Here is a 19039-nt window from a genome sequence, read left to right as displayed (position 1 = left end):
GAGGAGGGGGCTTTGCTGCAGGGGCTGGGCTGTTGGCAGGGAAGCAGGCACAGGTCAGAAAAGCTGCAGGGTCTGTGTGTCTGTGTATGATTTGGGTAGGTGGGCAGCTCCCCCCTCCCCTATTGTGTCTACATATTTTTGGGTGTCAATGGCCCGCAGCCTGCAGCGACAACAAACCTGCCCAGAATGCGAGATGCTCGACTCACACCTGCAGGCGTGGGGTAGGGGCTGCAGCGTGTCCCCATCCTCACTTCATGAGGCTGAGACCCGAACAAACTCAGCACACGCAGGCGCGGCAGAGATGAGAGGGAAGACTAGAGAGGGGGAGAGCCGCAATTTCTGGTCCATCCCTCTCCCAGCTCTATGGGCTTCTGTCCCCACACCCCCTGCCGGTCTGCCCCGCGTGTATGGGTCACTCCCAGGCTCCCCACCAGTTCCCCGTGGGTGCTGTGTGCCCTGGGGAGCTGCCATCGGCGCGGGCGGGAGGCTCGGGAGCCTCCCCGGCCCCGCAGCTCCTCCAAACCAGCTCTACCTGCCAAGGAGCCCAGACTTGCTGGGGAACCCCGGCGGGTCCCCTCCCCACCTCCTGCCTCTGCCCCAGGAGCGGCCCCATCCCCACAGGCAAAGGGAGCGGGCACAGCGGTGCCACGCGTCCTCCTGACACGCGGCTGGGAAAGGCTCTCGCTGCCCGGGAGGTTCCGGCCGTGGGGTGCCAGTGTTCGGCCGTGTCACCCCTTCACAAAAAGAGCCCGGCACAAAACCGCCCTGTGCCCGGACTCACCGCCCGCCGCAGCACGGCTCTGCCTGGGAAATCCCGGGACACGCACGGCCGGGAGTCCCGGTACCGGCGGCACCCTGCCGACGGCTGAGCTCGGTTGTGCCGTGAGCTGGGCTGGGCTGGGCTGGGCTGAGCAGAACGGAGCCGTCCCGACGCGCCGGCACTGGGCGCGCACCCCGAACTGCCCCCCAAACCGGGACGGGCCCGCGGGCACGGGGATGCGGTGCGGGACACGGGATGCGGTGCGGGCACGGGATGCGGTGCGGGACACGGGGATGCGGCCCGGGCACGGGGACCTGCCGAGCGTGTGCGGGCAGCGGGTCACACAGAGCTGGGAGGGCAGGGCCGGGCAGGAGGGCCCCGGCGAGGCCACTCCGCACCCCCCGCTGCCCTCCGTGTTTTCCCTGCAGCCTTTTGTGTGCGCGGCGCCGAGCGCGGGGAGGGCGCCCGGCCTTCCCCTTCCCCCTCCTCCTCCTCCCCCGATCCCGCCCCTCCGGCCGCCATTTCGCAGCGCCGGCCTCACCCGCGCCCTCTTCACATCATGGAGGACCGGCGGAGGCAGGAACAAAGGGCCCCCGGCCGCCCCTGCCCCGCGGCCGGGCACGCGTGTTCCCCGGTCCCCCCGCCCCACGGGCGTCCCCCACCCCGCGGGCATCCCCCGCTATGCCCGGGCTGTGTCTGACGAGCGGCGTCATTTCAGACCTATCCCGAGTCCACGTGCGATGAGTTTGTGGCGGTCTCAGCCCGGTAGAAGCAGCACCTCCCGTGTGCGGGCTTCAGCCGGCCTGCGGTGGTGCCCAAAGCACCCGTGCAGGGGAGGCTCGGAGAGGGGCTGTGTGTGCACCCCTGTGTGCGGGTGTGACCACGTGTGCACAGGAGCGGGGCACCGGTGTGGCAGTCTGTGCACACACTGGGGCACATGGGAGGGCACATGGCACATGTGATGGGCATGTGGGTGCGTGGTGACAGGACAGCCGGCACAGGTGGCCATGTGCTCAGGTGTGACAGTGCAGGTGTGTGTCTGCACACGTGGCACCGTGTGTGCTGGCATGGCTGTGAGGGTGCCAGGCTGTGGGGGTGTGACAGCAGGAGTGTGTGCAAGTGTGCACACCTGTGCACATCAGCACCAGGGGGTGTGCGTGGGAGCCTGTGTGTGGCTCAGGGGCGTGTGAATGTGCATGTGGGGGCACATACATCTGGCACACACATCTGGCATCCATGTTGTACATCCAGGCTGTGTCCCGCATTTTTTCCCTCGGTGTGAGGGCAGAGGGGTGAGTCTGAGGGCAAGCAGAGGGGACTGCAGTGCATGGCAGGGGGCACAGCCCTGGCCCGCAGGCAGGCTGGACCGGACCCCCCCATGGGCACAAGCAGCAGGGTCCCCAGACAGAGTGGTTCTGCTCTTCTTCCTCTCTCCAGCATTTCAGTCCCAGACGTGCCCCAGTCACTGGCCACACTGAAACCAACATTAGGGCTGGGAGGAGAGCCTGGGGTCCCCCCTGCCCTGTCCTGTCACCTGTGCCCATGGGTATGGCCCCGAGTGCCCCAGGGAGGGGAAATGGAGGGAATGGTGGCACTGGAAGGCATGTGTGGCTGGGAATGCAGGAGGCAGCTGGGATGCTGCTCCCTGGCCCTGCCCAGCCCTCCTTGCCATGGACTCTATGCAAGGGCCTCATCCTGTCCTCTGAAGCCCGTGGCATTCCTGACTCCTTCCCTCGTATTCCACCTGGTTTTTATTCTGTCCCCCCTTTCAGGTTTATCTTGTCCTGGAAATGACAGCCCTGTCTCTTCCACCTCCCACTACACACCAGTCATTCCCACGTCACTCTGGTTTTGGGCACCACTCATTCTTTAAGCTGGGTGCAAGCAAAACATCTCCCCTTGCACAGGGCTTGTATTGCCCCCCTCCCCCCCATATCCTTCCAAGGAGAAACATTCCAAGCAGCAGTGCAGGGCACAGCTCACCTGCAAACAGTCTGGGACGAGTGCCTGGTGCCATCCTCAGCCTCACAGCCCCTGCTTTTGCACGCAAGAGCCCCCAGCCCCTGTTGTGCCCCACTACTCTACCCCATAGTGCTCCTGCTGGGTGCCAATCAGGGCTGTCGACCCATAAATCCACCCTCATCAGCTGAGGGTACAAAACAGCAAGGCAGAGGACACGCTGGTGCCACCCTGCTCTGCGTGAGCTGTGCACAGTACCCTGATCACGGCTCCAGTCCCTCCCTGGCACCTTCCAGCCACCAGCATCAAGGCACTTTGTCGGCATTAAATATTCAGTTCCGTTCTGCGTCCCCTCCCTGCGAAGGAGCTCAGCATCGCAATGAACCCGGGGCATCGCTGGCCTGCCCGTGCCCTGCGCCGCCGGGATGCGTCCGGGCAGACGCTGCGTGCCAGCCTCCTGCAGCGGCACCCGGGAGCACGGGAGAGGAGAGCCACATCCCCCAGCACCCGGTCCAGTGGTGGCCCTGGGGACCAGGGTCACCTTTCCCCCTCACCAGCTGCTCTCCTGTGCTGCAATACAGGCTTCAGCTCTCCCTGTATCTCTAGCCCTGGTTCGGATCTGTCCAGGAGCAGCTCCCTCTTTGCTACCCTTATGCCTCTCCACCCCTCAAGTACCAGCTGGCCTGTTCACCCAGTGGCCTGTTGAGCACAGGTTAATACCCATCAGTCCCCAAACAAGGTCACTTGAGGGCAGTAGGAGTTCCCTGCATGCTGCAGCAGAAGCAGGCTGGGTGGCAGGTGGCTGTCCCCATGTGGAAATCCCATGGGACGGTCAGCAGGCACAGGCAGCAGAGCTAATGGGGGTCTGCAAGGAGAAATATGACTGGGGGGGGAGCCCTGAGTGCTAGACAAGTGCTGGGGCTTGAGGGTCCTTCTGTGAAGTAGAGCAACAGCAAACCCTGACCCAGAGCCAAGGCTGGAGAAGAAAAACAGAGCAAGTGACAGAGATGTGTGAGCATCCCAGCTTTGGGAGTCTAAGCCAGCACCCTGGGATGTGAGGGAGGGAAGCTCACCAAAAGCTGTAATCTCAGGATCCACCAGGGCAACTGGGAGCCCAGGGCAAATGGGAGGCAGGACAGAGTGAGTGCAGTGGGAAGAAACAGCTGTCACAGTGTGGCAGGGACTGTGTTCTGCTGCCTGGGTATCACAGGGCAGGACAATGGCAGGAGTTATACTTTTCAGAGAGACATAAATATTGTAGTTGGGGAAAGAGAAGTGAATTCTGGTTGAGGAGAGGCTGGAAAGTGCCACACCACATCCCACCAGCATAGCTGTCTACAATCCCCTGGGAGAGGGATAGGCAAGGGACTCGTTTTCTTTTCACCTTCAGATCCATTTTCAGGCTCCCCTCTGTGACCAGGAAGACCAGGAATGTGCAGTGTGTGGTGGAAATGAGAGCTCGATCCTGCTCACGAGCACAAAGCAAGAAGGGACCAGGACACCAGGTCACAGGAATCTCCCCACGCTTACTGCAAGGCAGAAGTTCCCTGTCCACAGCCGGGAGGGGAAACATCCAGAGCAGCACATTCCTGGGGTGCACAGCCGGGAAGATGTGGGACCCCTCACGCGGGCTGGGAGAACTGGATGCAGGGCACGGCTGAATGAGCCCAGTCCCAGCCTGGCGGCCCGCGGGAGCCCCAGGAACAGAGGCGAGCCACCCCTGCCATTCCTGCAGCGTGGCATCATCGCAGCGCGCCATGCCGCCGGAGTAATTGCCGCTGGAGTAATTGCCGCCGGGCTGGGTGCCAGCGCAGCGCCCGCCCTCAGCCCCCCGGCACAGGAGATAACTCAATCTGCCCTTCCTGCCTCCTCCGCGCGACGGGGGGGCCACCGCGCTCCCCTCTGCTCAGCCCAGGGCCCCCCCTGGGGTGGGGGAGTGGGGAGGGAGGCGATGTGGGGCACTGGGGCAGCCTTCTGGCGCTCAAAGGCCATTCCTTGCATCCCCCTACCCTAATTTGAGGCATCTGCTTGGCAAAGCCCGAGGGCTTCCCGTTGCAAAGGCCACTGGAGCATTTTAATAGCGTGCTCTTGCCTGGCTTCCTTCCTGGGAATAAACCACGTCCTGGCGATAAGGAGCATAAAGCTCCGGCGTTAACGGCCAGCGGCCCAAGCTGGGAGCGGGCAGAGCTGCGCCCACCCCCGCCCCAGCACAGCCCGGCCGGCCGGCGCTGGGGGACACGGCCTGCCAGAGCCCTGCCACGGCCCGGCCCCGCTGCCGCTGCAAAACAGGACGCAATAAAACGCCATTTGGAGCCCGAGTGACAGTAGGGAAGGGCGGAGGGATGGCTGGCTCGTGCTGGGTGGCTGCTGCAGGCAGCATGCCTGCACTGCGGAGCAGCATGTTTGGGGGGCCATCTCCCTATGCCCAGCAGCCCTTGCTTGCCCAGAAGTAGATGCCACTGCCCCAGAGGAGTCACATCCCAGGAAGGTGAGCTTGACCCCTATCAAGTGCCTCTGTGCTCCCCCCAGAGCACTGCCTGCATCCTGGGGACAGAAAGGAACACTTGTCCCAAGCTGTGTACAAGAGTCACACCTTCACCAAGCAGTGAAGGTGCTTTGAGTCCCCAGACTCACCTCTGCTATAGAGTCTGGGAGGGTTTTGTCCTTGGCCTGCTCAACCTGAAGCTCTTCCCAAAGTGTGTTTTAATAATTAAATTACATTTTAGACTGAACAAAGTTAAGGAAGAACATCCCACGGGGCACTGTGAGTTACCAACTCATTGTCCCCAGCCCATGGGCAGCTCCAACAGTACAGGCTGGAGTCCTCATCACCCCAGGCACCCCACTGCCGAGAGAGCATAGAAACACTGATAACACCAAGGCCAGAGGGGAACTCTCTGGAAAACGATGTCAGACAAATCGCTACAACCCCTGTGTTGTCAGCCTAAATACTGATGGGTGGATTCTACAGGGAATTTTGGGCAGTTGTGCCTTTTTTTGAGGGAAAATGGAGTGGGGGAGCTGTGGGATGAGCACATTTGATGTCACCTTGCTGCCTCTGTGTTAGTGGAACTTGGCTTCTCTGGGGTGTGTGGAGTGCAGGCTGTGGCTGACAGAGGTTCAGGGGCCAGCCCGAACAGCACAGGCACATAGGCATAGGCACAGCACTGGGAGCCCCACGGCTGTGGAATGAGTCTGTCAGGGCCCATCCCAGGTGAGGGGGCTGGCAGTCATGCCCTGGGTCCCCAGGGAACTCCCACAGCAGCACAGCCCAGGTGTGAAGCCAGATCAAAGCCCTTCCTGCAGGTGGGGTGTGCTGCGTGCACCATGTGTGGCTTCTCCCCGCCCAAGAAGGGGTTGAGCGGTGCAGCAGCCTGACTCTGTGCTGAAGGAAGGGAAAGCCTCTCTCCCTCCCCCAGCTGCACATTTTTACCAGCCCCATTGACCTCGGCATGTTTGCAGGTTGCCGCCCCTCTGTCCACAGGGATGGAAATATGGTCAAAGTTTATTAGAAGAACGCCAGCCACACACACACGTGTGTGTGTGAGTGTGTGTTTGTGTGTATGTGTTTGTGTGAGAGTGTGTGTGTGTTTGTGTGTTTGTGTGAGAGTGTGTGTGTGTGAGAGAGTGTATGTTTGTGTGTGTGTGTGTGTGTGTGTGTGTTTGTGTGTGTATATATAGGCAAAGTGTGAGGGTGTGACCTTTATTTTCCTGGGAAGCTGTACTGAAAGGCAAAGCCAGGAGGGGAGGAAGCAAACAGGCAGGAAGGGGGGACGCAGTAGGTCTATTTTCATCTGTGCTCTGCCTCCCTGCAGCACGGGAAGGCAGCTGGGAAAGAGGGCACAGGGACAAATGGCAGCAGCAGGAGCCAGGGCCCAGAGAGGGGCAGAGGGAATCAGCCTTTGCACCATACTGGAGGAGCAAAAACAGTTACTGTGTCCCACTGGAGCAACAGTTTTGCCAGTCTGTGTCACAGGCACCTGGCCTCTGTCACCCAAAGGTGCTTTCAGGATCATTACAGGGCATTTCTGCTGCAGGTAACAGCCTGGGGGCTGTTCACATCCCATCCTGCTGGGATTCCCATCTTCCTGGCACAAGGGCATTTACCCCCAGTGCTTCGCCTGTGCCAGAGGAAATCTGGCTGTCAGGGAACTTCCAGCAGGCACTGGGGCAGAGTGTGTGGTAATGGAGACCTTCAGCTGCTGTGACTAATTTTTTTCCCCATGCCATGCCAGGCTCTGGCCAGGCTTGTCCCCTCCCACCATAGCAGAGACTGCTTTGAGGTCTGGGCTCTGCTCCCCAGTGTTTGGTAGGTGACATCCCACTCACCTGTGGCTTGGTCTGCAGGAAAGAGGCATGCTGCCGAGCTGGCCACACTGCTGTGCTTGGTGGTGGCTGTCACTCAGAGCTGTCACTCCCATGTCCCTCCTGTGGAGTGAGGAAGTGCAGAAGCTTGGGTGTGCTTTGCCCACGGGTACTGGCCTCTCTTGCTCACATACACACACACACATGTTCCTCCTATTGCATCTGGCAGGAGGCTGCTGCCTCCAGCCTGGCGTCTGGCACGTGAAATCACAGTCCACAGCACCTGATTCCTCAGGAACAGCCACGGCCTGTGCCCATTGCTTGGGTCACCAAGTGCAAAGAGCAGGGCAGAGTGTGATGGTACCTGTGAGGGGGATGTGTGGGGCTGTGGTGTTTCTCTGGCACTCCTGGGCAAGGACATCATCCTCTGCTGCTGCCAAGGGGCTGTGACAAAGGACAGTGTGCAAGAGGACTGTCTGGGGACAGAGCAGAGAGAACCAGCCCCTGCCCTCCTGGGGAATGGCTGGGATCCCAAACCCACTGCTAACCCCCAGTATCCCAGGCATGTGCCAAAAGGAAGATACCAGGATGACTTTCAGGAGACCATACCAGGACCACATCCTTAGACATTTCATGCTTGCAGCCAGTGCCACTTTTCCAGGGCAAAGGGGAGTCCCCTCCATCCGGGCCCTGCAGCAGTCCCACTGTGACTCGAGGCTGTTATGAAGCCTTACATGGAAGGACCCTGGGAACAGAGATTGAGCATAGAACAGCCAGTATTGGTCCTTTCCCAAAACTGCACCTACACTGTCCCACCACCAGCCCACCCCCCACCCTGTCACCACTGCACATTGCTCCCAGCCCCTTCCCACAACAGCCGTAGGTCGTGGCTGTGCTGACAGAGGTTGCAGAACCAGTGTGGAGACCACAAGGCTGTGCCATTCCCGGAGGTCAAGCCTGGGAGCAGGGGGACACTCAGTGCCCAGCCCTGCCCAGATACGGGAACTAGGACCAGCCAGTGCCCAGGTGCCACAGCAATGCCATGTTGGAAGGATCCCTGCCAAGGCTCTCATTAGGCACCACCACAGCATCTTGGAGCCAGAGAAGTCAGCCCTGGTGATTCAGAGGAGAGAGGAGAAATTCAGACTCCTCCGCCCTCCGACTGGTTTCCTGCCTCCTCTAAATTTGCATAACAGCCCCTCAGCTGTTCCCTGGGGCCAATGGGACCCCTGGAGCAGCCGGGCCCCCTGCGGCAGCCGCAGGTTCCTGCGGTCAGCCCCAGCTCTCGCTCTTGCTCATGCAAATAACTGCACCAACGGCTCCCTCCCTGCACGTGGGGGCTGGCGAGCGCCCGCCCTTGGTCCCCAGCCAGGGCTCGTCCCCATCCCAAGTGCTGCGGGGGACTGCAAGCCCAGCCGGAGTGCCTTACGCTGTGTGGCTGCTTGGTCACGCTCCAGGCAGCAATCTGGGCAGTAGCGTCCCTCTAACAACAGGGGTGAGGAACGGTGGCTCCATGGGTGGCTGTGACCGATGTCTTCTCCGTCCTCTGCTCACGCAAGGCTGGTGGCTTTGGCACAGAAGTGCCGCGATGGCATCCAAGTTCACCAACGGTTCGCTGGGTGACTTCCCACGGGGCAAAGGTCCAGGCCCCTCGCCCTTCCCAGTCAAGCCTGACGCTTTCCCAGAACTCCTGCGAAGCCAGGAGCAAAGAGCAAGCCCGGGGGAATAACTCACCACCACGTACCCGAACCCACTCCCCAGTCTCCCAGCTCCAGCCTGAGCCACCAGTGCATCCCCTCCCAGCCCAGTGCAGGGGCTGGGGAGTCAGGGACAAGGATGGGAAATGCCAGCCCACATCCAGTGCCTGTGGTGCTGTTAGCCGGCTCCAGCCACCACTGCTCACCCCAGGAGGAAACCTTTCTGCTTCCAAGGACACGGCACAGCTTTGGGACTGCAGCAGAGCTTTCGCCAAAATGCAGAGGTGGGGCAGGGCTGAGCTGGGGGCTGGAGGGATGCAGGCAGGTCCCGCCTCAGCAGCGCTGGCTGGGGACAGAACACGGCTGCAGTCGCTGCCTGCGGCCACTCTTCGTGGTACTACTTGGTGACAAGGCAGCTGCAGGGACATCCCAGGCCAGTTTGGCGTCCCCCTAAAGCTGGTAGCTGAGCTGTAGGACTGTTTAGGGACAAATTTCAAAGGGTTTGGGAAAGGTCTGCCCATAGGCACTGGGAAGAGAGTCTAGAGGCGCCCATAGAGCACCCAGTGCGGGGCAGCAGAAACCAGTAGTGCTGATCCCACCCTCTCGAGACACCGTACAATGCCAGACTCCACGGAGCCGCTCTGTGCTCACCCCACCCTCAGCAGGAGTGACACTGAGCTGTCCCCAACGAGCCCCGACACATCCACCAGCGGGCAGCATCCCGGCTCCAGCAGCCCTGTCACCTCAGCCTGTTCCAGTGCCCCCAGCACAACACCCTCAGCCCCACCATCCCAACCCAGCGGGTGCGAGGGAGGGAAGAAGGAAGACGGGTATAGGAAAAAAAAAAAAAAAGAACGAAATAAAAAAAGAAGTAAATAAATAATAAAAGCCGACCAGGACAGACCCGGCAAAACGACGAGCGGGGCAAGCCGGGCACGTTTATTGGGGTACGGAGGGGGAAGGATGAAATACCTGCCGAGGGGGATGCTCGGGTCCCGGTGCAGCGAGGTCCAGGGCTCCTCCCGGCGGCGGCGGCGGCTGCCGGCGGCACGGCACGGCACGGCACGGCACGGCACGGCACGGCACGGCACGGCACGGCACGGCACGGCACATCCCGGTCCGGCCCCGGCAGCTGCCGGTGCGGGGCTCCGGCGGGCTCCGGCGCACAAAGGGCTCCGCTTTTAAAGCCGCTGCCGGAGCCCCCCAGCCCCGCAGGGCCCGGATTGGCGGGGCGGGCAGCACTGCGGGGGGAGACGCGCAGCGGGGGGAGCAGAAATAAACAAAAAAAAAAAAAAAAAAAAAAAAAAAAAAAAAAAAAAAAAAAAAAGAGAAAAAGAAAAGCAAACAGCTGAGAGGAAAGTGCAATCCAGCCGCAAGCATCGGAAAAAACAGCCTCGGGGATGCCCCGGGCACGGCCCCACCAGCTCCTCCCGCCTGAGGGGCTGGGGGGGGCTCAGAAGGGTCCCGGGTGCTGCGCGGAGGGGCCGGGTGGGAAAGGCTGGAAACCGCAAACCTCTTGAGGAAAAAACTTGTAAATGCCGGGCCTGGCGAGACGGGGTAGGCGGGTTTTTCACTCCTGTTGTGGGCGACTCCCTGCTCCAACCACTTGCCGGTGCCCAGCCCTTCTCCAGCAGCCGGCCTTCACCTCTGGGTTGCCCCAGCCACCCCCCCCTCCTCCCCCGCCCGGCTCTATCCCATGATTGTAGCTGGTTTGGGTTTGGTTGTTTTTTTCGGGGGGAGGGTGTGTTGTCCGGAGAGCTGTGTTTTTCCAGCTCGTCGGCAGGGGGTATGCTTGTACCGAATAATCCAGCTCTTTTGTCCGGGATGCTGGCCCCCATCCCCATCCCATCCCATCCCATCCCATCCCATCCCATCCCATCCCATCCCACCCCATCCCATCCCATCCCATCCCCATCCCATCCCATCCCATCCCATCCCATCCCATCCCATCCCATCCATCCCATCCCATCCCTGTCCTGCAGACAGGCCGGGTCCCTGCGAGCTGCCAGACCCCGCTGCCGGTGGAGAACCGGCCTTTGCCGACACCAGCACTGGCACAGTGGAGGCAGCTGCTGTTGGCTGCACCCCACAGGGTGGTGGGTGAGAGAACATCCCTCTTCACCCTCTCCCACCCGTTGGAAGGTGTTTCCAGCCCCAGCAAAGCTGCTATAAAGGGCACTGGCAGAAGGGGGATATTCTGGGACTCGGTGGCTCTGATGGAGCACACTTAGTGTTTAGGATGTCAGGACAGGTATGGCCAGGGATGCTCACAGTAGTGTGTCACACCTGTTCAGTAGCTGCATGTTTGGCCCAGGGTTATCATGTCTTCACAGGCTCTAGGCATGTGATTGACCCAGCCACATAGAGAAAAACCCTGTAAATCCCACCCTGATGGGAAAAAATTTCCAGCCTCATCATGCTTCAGCCTTGGCACTTTGCTGTCCTACTCTTGAGTCCAAAGTGTTCCTGACCAGTTTTCTTGTAATAAATTTTGGGGTTTGCATGTGAAGCATCACCTCTCGGCGGTGGGTGCACCTTCTGTCAGGAGCAAAGCTACAGGGGTAGGACAGCAAGCAGCATCCATGTGCAGCTGGGAATTGTGCAGGTGCAGGTGCACGCAGGGCAGGGCAGCTCCAAGGCCCTGCTCAGGTGCTCTAGGGATGGCTGTAGGAAGGGGAGGACTCAGTGGGGAAGTGAGGTGTCCTGGCACATGCAGGAAGGCAGCTGCCTCTGGGAACACCAATCCCAATCCCCTTGTTTGCTGTGAATTTCTCTTGCGCTGGGCTTTGTTCACCGGGCAGGGGGTGAATGCCTCACCCGGGCCCCCAGCCCGGCCTCTTTGCTCCACTGCCAAACTCCAGGCCCTGGGCAACAATGTGTCAGGACAGAGAGCCATGAGCAGCTCAGTAATGACCTCCCTTGTTGTTAATTGGAAAGACGAATTAACTTGGTGACTCCACTCTCAAAACTGTGCTGTGTGGCTGCTGTCTCATACCCTCAGGAAGAATTGCCCCTGGCAATGCCAACAGATACGGAGTTGGATGCTGTGGCCTCTTCCCCTCTCCACACATCTTCTGTTGCAATTGTCTGACTCTGCCTGGGCAGCTGGTATCCTCTGGTGGGAAGGAAGGGGGAAACTGAGGCACAGAAGTCAGACTGCTCCTGTGTTAAGACTGCTCACCTACCAAAAAAAAAAAAGTTCTAATTCAAAGCCAGGATCCAGGAGGCCTCAGCACTGCTCTTGCCCTCCAAACCCTGTACTGGTTTCTAAAGGGCTCATCCACACACTATGAGGGACCCACACCAAGGGCAAGCTGGCTCCTGAGGCTGTTCATAGAGGGGCAGACCCAGCTGTGGCAAGTCCATCTTGAAGATCCATGGGTATATAGAAAAAAAATAAGGCTACATCATACACAGGCTGCATCCAGGCTCGGTTTCTTTGATTTGTCTTTTCTTTTCTTATATGGAACCTGACCTGACTCTGGATTTCTGCTGTTCCTTTGCAGGTAGGTAAAACCATAGAGGGATTGTGGCTGGCTGGCTTTGGAATTAACCCCAGAGCTGAACAGTCTGGGTTAGCAGTGCTGGGGCTCCTCAACAGACAGTGCTAATGATGACACAGCATTGTGCTCACAACTTGTTAAAACCCAGACTTTAACGAGATCGTGTATTTAAACGCACGCAGCCCTGTCACAGTGCCCATGTGTGGAACCAGAACTGCTCAGAAGTGCACCTGGGAACTCATTGTGGCTACACAGGTCTCCAGGCTGCCAGCACTGGCACAAGTGGGAGAGGACATGGTGGGTGCTGAGTGTGTGAAGGGTCCTGCTTGGGTAGGGATGCAGGCAGGGAAGTATGCCATGTTGCTTTGGGATGTCCTGTCCAACCCCAGGGCTCACCTTGCTGCTTAAACCTTCCCAAGGCTGTTGGAAGTTGCTCAGCTCAGGCCATGCACATTAAGCTCACCCTCAGCCATGCATGGCCCAAAATGTGCTGGATCCCAAAGAAGACATATACCACCAAATCCAGCTGCCTTTTCTCTCTTGGAGATAAATCCCTCACTATAGCCCAGGCAACGGGGATAAAACAAATACAAATATTGAGCAGGGAAAGTTTGGCTGCTCAAACTTTTTGCCTGGAGCTGGCTGGAGCATCCTGGCAAAGCAAATGCCCCTGCTAGTGTTTGTTCCAGTTTTCCTGTGTAGCCCCCTGGTTTATTAAACAGGGTCCTGGCCAGTTTGCTTCACCTTCCATCAGAGCAGCTCTGCAGGGCCAGGCTGGCTGCAGGAGAGAGATGTGGAGCCAGAAAGGCCCGATCCCACCCCAGCCCTTAGTGCTTCTTTCAGCAAGAAGTGTAACAGCATCATGATCCTTGGAGACATCGAGGGACTATTTGTCATCGGGAAAAATGCACTGGCAGGCAGCAGGAGGAGAGCCAAAGGCTACAGCCAAGCATGAGGTGGGCACACCTCCAGCACCCCAGCACCATGTGCTGCCTGTGCTCAGGATCCTGCCATCACTGCCCTCGTGGGCTGAGGCATGTGTCGGGCAAGGCTCGCCTGCACACAGTGCCACACACACATGTGCCCCACCATGGGTGAATCCGGCAGTCTGGCTGCTTGTCCTCAGCTGAGAGCAGGAGCTGAACCAGAGCTGCTGGAGCATGGGAATGTGGTAATGCAGCAAGGAGCTGGGCTGGCATCATGTCTGGGACAGGCTTCTCTCCAGTACCAGTTCAGCTCTTCCTCTGCCTTCAGGGATGTCTTCCCAGGGACCGCAGCTTCACAGATGTTGCACTGATGGAGTGGGATTCCTCCCCTTAACACACTGCAGCCAGGTGCTTGTTCAGGCAGCCCTGGCTTGCAATAGATTTGATGCAAGCATTCAAAGCTGAAATAGCTCTTCTGAAATCATCACTAAACTATGGGAGAAAGAGTCAGATCTGTTCAAGGATTTTCAGTCTGACCCTGGACCAGCATCCAACTCCACCCTGTTCTAAGGGATTACAAGGCTGAAGGAGCCAGGAAATCAGTTTCAAGATGGTCTTTCATGTCCCACGCACTCCTGGGACTGGGTTCAAGGATCCATGACAAAAATTTAATAGAAAGGGGGTGGTTTGAAGTTTGGGGTGGGAGATAAGCAAGAGCTGGAGCCCAGGAGGGAGCCTGGCCACCAGCCCTGGTCCTGCTCATCCCTAGTGCAACCCCTCTGGGATGAGCTCTCTTCTCTGCTCTAAACCTGACAGCTGTCTTGCAGATCACTTAGCAACAAGCATGTGTGAAGCATTTGTCACATCACAGGTGTGCATCCAGGTCTAGACACAAGGTCCAGTCACTGCTCCTGCTTGATCCCTGGCATCATTCTCCTCCTGTTGTTTTTGAAGCAGTGGGGATGAGGACACTCACCAGCCTCTCTGTAATGTGCACACGTGTTCCTGTGCCTTCCGCAGCTTCTCCTGGGCTTTCCTCCTGCTCCACTTAATTAGGCACCGAGGGAGAGGGACAGTAACCAACAATTAGGTGAGCTGGAGAAGTGCCCTGGTTTTCTGGCCTTGCTGCTCTGAGCACCTTGGGAACTACTTTCCCCCGAGAGAGGAGAAGGAGAGGGAGGGAGCCAAGGCTCTCAGAAGCATGAAGCAAAGCAGCATCAGCTGGGAAGAGCAGACAGTGGGTTAAGTTCTGCAGGCATAACAGGATGAGGCAGGAGAGTCACTGGGAAGGAGTGAGGTTATGGGTTTTGATCCTGGCTCTGAATCAGTGGGGTTATGGGATTGTCATTGGGCACCTGGATGGAGGAATGTCCTCATGCAACAACAGGAAGTGCTAAGGAGTGACAGGTCAGTGTGGCTGCCCAAACTTGGCTCTATAGTCCCTTGTCACTGGCATGGTCAGCTTATGTGGCTGGGATGTCCTGAGAACTGGCTCTCACCCTTGGAGCTTGTGAGGTTTGTCTATTCATAATTCTTCTGTGATCACCGTGGCATCCCTGGGGAGGGATTACATCCTCTGCCGACTGTGTGCCTGGCCCAGTTGGAAACGGTTCCAAGCAGCCTCTGCTTCTCTTTCTGTTGCCAATTCAAGGCCTTGGAGCTAATCTCCAGTGTTGCCAAGAGATCAAGTCTTGGCCCTGCTAGTAATGGTGTGATCCCAAAACATTTCAGGAACAGAGAACTTGAGATGCTGAGCCAGATGCTGAGCTCCTAGAGAAGACAGAAGGGGATGGAGGATCTGACTGCATCCAGGTGAATCTGTCAAGGCTGTGTGAGTGATAGACAGAAGTGACACTGCCCCAAAGTGACCTGGAAATGCAATGGGAACCAGCTGAAGTGCAGCAGTCTAAGGCTTGGGAGCATCCAGCTGCTCTCTTCACTGTCTGGGAGCTACCTGAGGGGTGCTGTGGGAGCCCCATGAATGGGCTGCTGCAGGAGAGGCAGAGGAGGAGGATGCTTGGAGTCCTGGTGCCTGCACCCCACTAGAAGTCGAAGTGATCAGGGACTTTCTTGGTCCTGGTCTCTCAGTGTTGGCCTTGCCAAGGCCAGAGCTGTCTCTACATCTTACCAAGAAATTCCTGCCAAGATGTTCTTTGGCCAAAGTCCTGGAGGCAGGATAAATCAGTCTGGATTTGCAAATACCAGGCATATGTGCTCAGACACACCCCACCAAGAACAGTCGTTTCTTATCTGCATCCACCTCTGCCAAACCCCCTTTGCTCAAGGTTGTCTCAGCCCTTACTCCTGCTCCTGGCTTGGCTCCCTTAGCTTCAAATTTCATTAGGCTTCAGCAGCATCCTCTCAGGAGGCTTTGAGAAGGGTTGTGTCCCATTTCCACTTAACTGGGGAGCTCTGGCAAGTGACACAGCATTCAAGAAGTGCATACAATAAAAGTCACTCATTTGTCCCCATAGCAAATGGCCTGGCAGTGGCAAGAAACTGCTCTTCCATTCACAAATCACATGCAGCTCCTCATGGGCTGACTCTACCTTCTCTTTCTCCTGAACTGGTTGTGCATCCCCAGGTCCATTATTCCCTCCAGCTGAGGTCATTGGATATGAGACTCCCATCCCTGCTGCTGTGGAGGGGAGAGTTACTGATTGCTGCTGTTGAGCTCTGCCTCACAGGGAAACCCCTGATAGGGTGGAAGATCCTGTACCTGCCAAATTTTTCCCTGGAAATGCAATATGAAATGATCCGTGGAACTGGTCCTGTGCCTGGCTATCACTCCTGGCGCCTCTGACTCCACTCATCTGCTGGGCTGGGTCCCAACTGTCCGTGTGTGATGCCACCAGCAAATGAGTGACAAGGGGCACAGGTCCAGCCATGCAGAATGAGAGAGGCGCTGGGGGAAGGCTGGAGGAGAGGAGTCCATCCGGGTGAGACACATCGATCGCCTGTTATCTGATACATTATTCATAACCAACCTGGGCTGCAGCTCAGGAGAAAGCAGTGAGCATGCACTTCTCCTTGGGAAATATGCCCGTGGGAGATGAAGAGCCTTGAGCTCCAGCTCATCAAACACCCTGCTAGGCAGTCACAACATACCAGCCTCCTTTTGGCTTTTTGTGCCCACATCCACTGGTGCTCATGGCACCAAAGACTGCCAGTGAGTCCCAGCATCCACTATCACTCTGTGCCAGGGAGTGTTTCTATCCAGGATTGGTCTCTCTAAGGGCAGAGTGGCTTTTCTTTGCTGGGACACCCCAGTCCTTGTCACAAACACATGTGACTCCACCTTGACCAGCAAGTTAAGGATGTTCTGCTTTCTAGCCTGGACACGAGCACAGCACTCTGCAGCAAGAGCGGTGGGCTCATCATACTTGCCCAGGGTGACGTAATGGTGACAGAGAGGAAGCAGAGGCATACGATGAGGACATTGCTTCACGTTGGGTATCATTCAGTGTAGAAGTCCCAGCCTGGATGGATGCAGTCCCAGGGCTGATCACATCTGGAAGACTTTGGAGAGGGTACTAAGGAAGGGACCTTCCTCCCAAAATGTCCAAGCAACCAGTGCACCTGGAGAGCCCATCCCTGGCCAGCTGGGGTTTCACTGGGAACCTGATCCTGTTCCAGTGGGGTGCAACATTCACATGGACTTCAGCCCAGCTGTCCGGGGGAGCCATGGTCAGGGCACCAAGGCACAGTGGTGTGGCAGCAGGATCACCCATGGGACCTGTTACTCACCACTGCAGGAATCCCTTGGGAAGAAAGACAGTTGCGTGTTCCATGGGACAATTCACTCACTGTGGCACTTGGCATGATGCCACCACACTGCAGAGGGACTGTGGCTGGGAAGAGAGCTGGGGTGGGGTGTGTCAGGCTGGAAGTGCTCTAGCATTTGGGCTAGGAAGGGATTCTAATGGGGAAAAATTATGTTGTGAGGCATTAAGGAGAGGCACACTCTACATTTTGAGAGGTGCCCTTAGAGATGCCTGGCTCTGGGTTTTACACCCTTCTGCCCACAGCAGCAGGCCCATGAGGCAGGGGGGCTCACAGCCACCCCTCCAACCCCACAAGCATCCCCTGTGATGCTGCTTCTCTTCCTGAACCAATTTCTTCCCCTTCCCTGCGCTTGGGGATGTGCTGCCTTGCCTCTCTGGAGGCTGCAAATAAACCAGCCAGGCCTGGGACACCGGCTTTCTCCCTGGAAATATCACTGCCATAATTCCCAGCAGACCTGAGGTCGGTTCCATATGGCTGTGGGCTCCCCGCTGCCCGGCTGCCTCGCTGCTTCTCCCTGGTGCAATATGGCACCTCAAAGCCCAGCGCCAGCACTTGGGGATTAGCTCGCTTTTTTCTCTTGTTGTTATTGCTTTATTAGCTAAACCTAACGAGGCAGCATTTGTGCTGGCCCTTGAGGGCAGGTGGCCAGGATTTATGACTGCAGCGCTGCTGGGTGACCTGGAGTAGAAACGGGCATTCAGTGCCGGGGAAAAGAGACCAGTACCGGCATCCCTGGGGATGCTGGGAGGACCAGGACAGCTGCGCTGCCCTGCGACTTCTACCGATGCCGTGTTTGCACCGAGGGAGAGCTGCCGTGGTCCGGGGGTATTCGCTGGCATCGCTCTCGCCGGAGCTGGCAAGGACGCTGTGCCATGCTGAGAGAGCACCCGCATTGCGAGAGTCACAGCTGGCACGGGCACGGCGCGGCTCTGAAGGGGCATTTCACTGCTCAGACGGCCGCTGCGCATGAAAAGGGCATTGTAGGGGAGCGTGTGTGGCTGGGGAGCAGCTGGCGTTGGCAAAGCATCGCCGCGTCTTAAAGGGACACAAAGACCACCGCCTCCTTCCCCAAAGGGCATTTTGGAGCTGGGGTGGGGGTGGGGAAAGGGCAGGAGATTGCTGCGGGGGCAGTGGACATCACGAGGGCTGTGAGCACAAAGGGGACAGACACGTAAGTCCTGGCTGTGATTTGGGGCAGACGGGTCCCTGCTCCAAGCACCCAGTGTGTGGCATGAACAGGGGAGTTGCTGCTTTGTGCCACTTCCCACCAGGTGCCATGGGGTGCTGCACCCCTGGAGTGGTGACCTCAGATCTGCCCAGATGGTGAGGACTTACTACAAGCCCCTTCACTCCCCTTCTTCTAAGCCAGCCACAGGGAGCCCCTGGCCATGATCCCTTGCAGAATCAGGGCATGTGCCCCCACAGCTGCCCTCATCCCTGTTGTGCCTGCACTGTGAACACTTCTCCCATGCCCTGCCCAGGGGTGCAGTGTTCCCCTGTACCTGTCTGCCTAGGCCTGGTTCACACCAAGGGATCACAGAAGTTTCGTCCTGGAACTGGTTTTTGAACGGGCTTGGCTCACCCAGCATGAAGAGCAGGACGGGCAACACTTTATTTCAGGCGGCGGCATAAATCAGCCCATGGCTGGTGTCGGGCTCTTCCAGACGTTCCCCTGGGGAAGCGGAGGCAGCCGCAGGGGATGTTTCTTCAAGCCCGGGTTTGGAGCTTGGGGCCTGAGTACAAATCCACAGCCACATTCAGGTTCAAAAAAGGGACCAGGGACACACAAGGGACATACAGGATCCTCTGGCAGCAGAGGAGAACAGCCAGCTGGATGCTGTGATGTTTCAGCTCACCACTGCCAGCTTTGCTGGAGCCAGTTTGCCAAAACAGGGTGCATAAAGCAGCTTGGGAATGCTTGGAAGGAGGCACGACTTCCTCTGAGAAAGAACCAGAAAGAGACAGGGACTGCAGGAGAGCTGGGAGGCAGCGGGGTGCAGGGGAAGGAGCCACAAAGACAAAAAGCACTTGGAAAAGTCCTCAGCAGCCAAAACCACGAGCCCAGACACGCCGCAAAGCACCTCTCACTTGGGAGCTGCTGCT

At 58.2% G+C, this 19039-nt stretch overlaps 1 protein-coding gene across 1 annotated transcript in view; it reads right to left on the bottom strand.

Moving 5' to 3' along the window:
- Positions 1–6206: 6206 nt before the first annotated feature.
- Positions 6207–19039, bottom strand: part of LOC128792979 (uncharacterized) — a 31686-nt gene continuing 18853 nt past the window's right edge. Inside the window, exons 2-8 of the mRNA XM_053951903.1 lie at positions 17719–17811; positions 10235–10343; positions 9694–9962; positions 8454–9067; positions 7634–8137; positions 7389–7468; positions 6207–7147 (exon numbers count right to left, since the gene is read on the bottom strand). Coding sequence (XP_053807878.1) covers positions 8508–9067; positions 9694–9962; positions 10235–10343; positions 17719–17811 — 1031 coding nt within the window. The 3' untranslated portion in view covers positions 6207–7147; positions 7389–7468; positions 7634–8137; positions 8454–8507. The remainder of the gene's footprint in view (positions 7148–7388; positions 7469–7633; positions 8138–8453; positions 9068–9693; positions 9963–10234; positions 10344–17718; positions 17812–19039) is intronic.

This window comes from Vidua chalybeata, chromosome 10 (genome assembly GCF_026979565.1).
Source record: "Vidua chalybeata isolate OUT-0048 chromosome 10, bVidCha1 merged haplotype, whole genome shotgun sequence".
In the NCBI taxonomy this organism is placed as follows: domain Eukaryota; kingdom Metazoa; phylum Chordata; class Aves; order Passeriformes; family Viduidae; genus Vidua; species Vidua chalybeata.
Note: the sequence above shows the minus strand (reverse complement) of the source record. Positions and strands in the feature narration are given on the sequence as shown.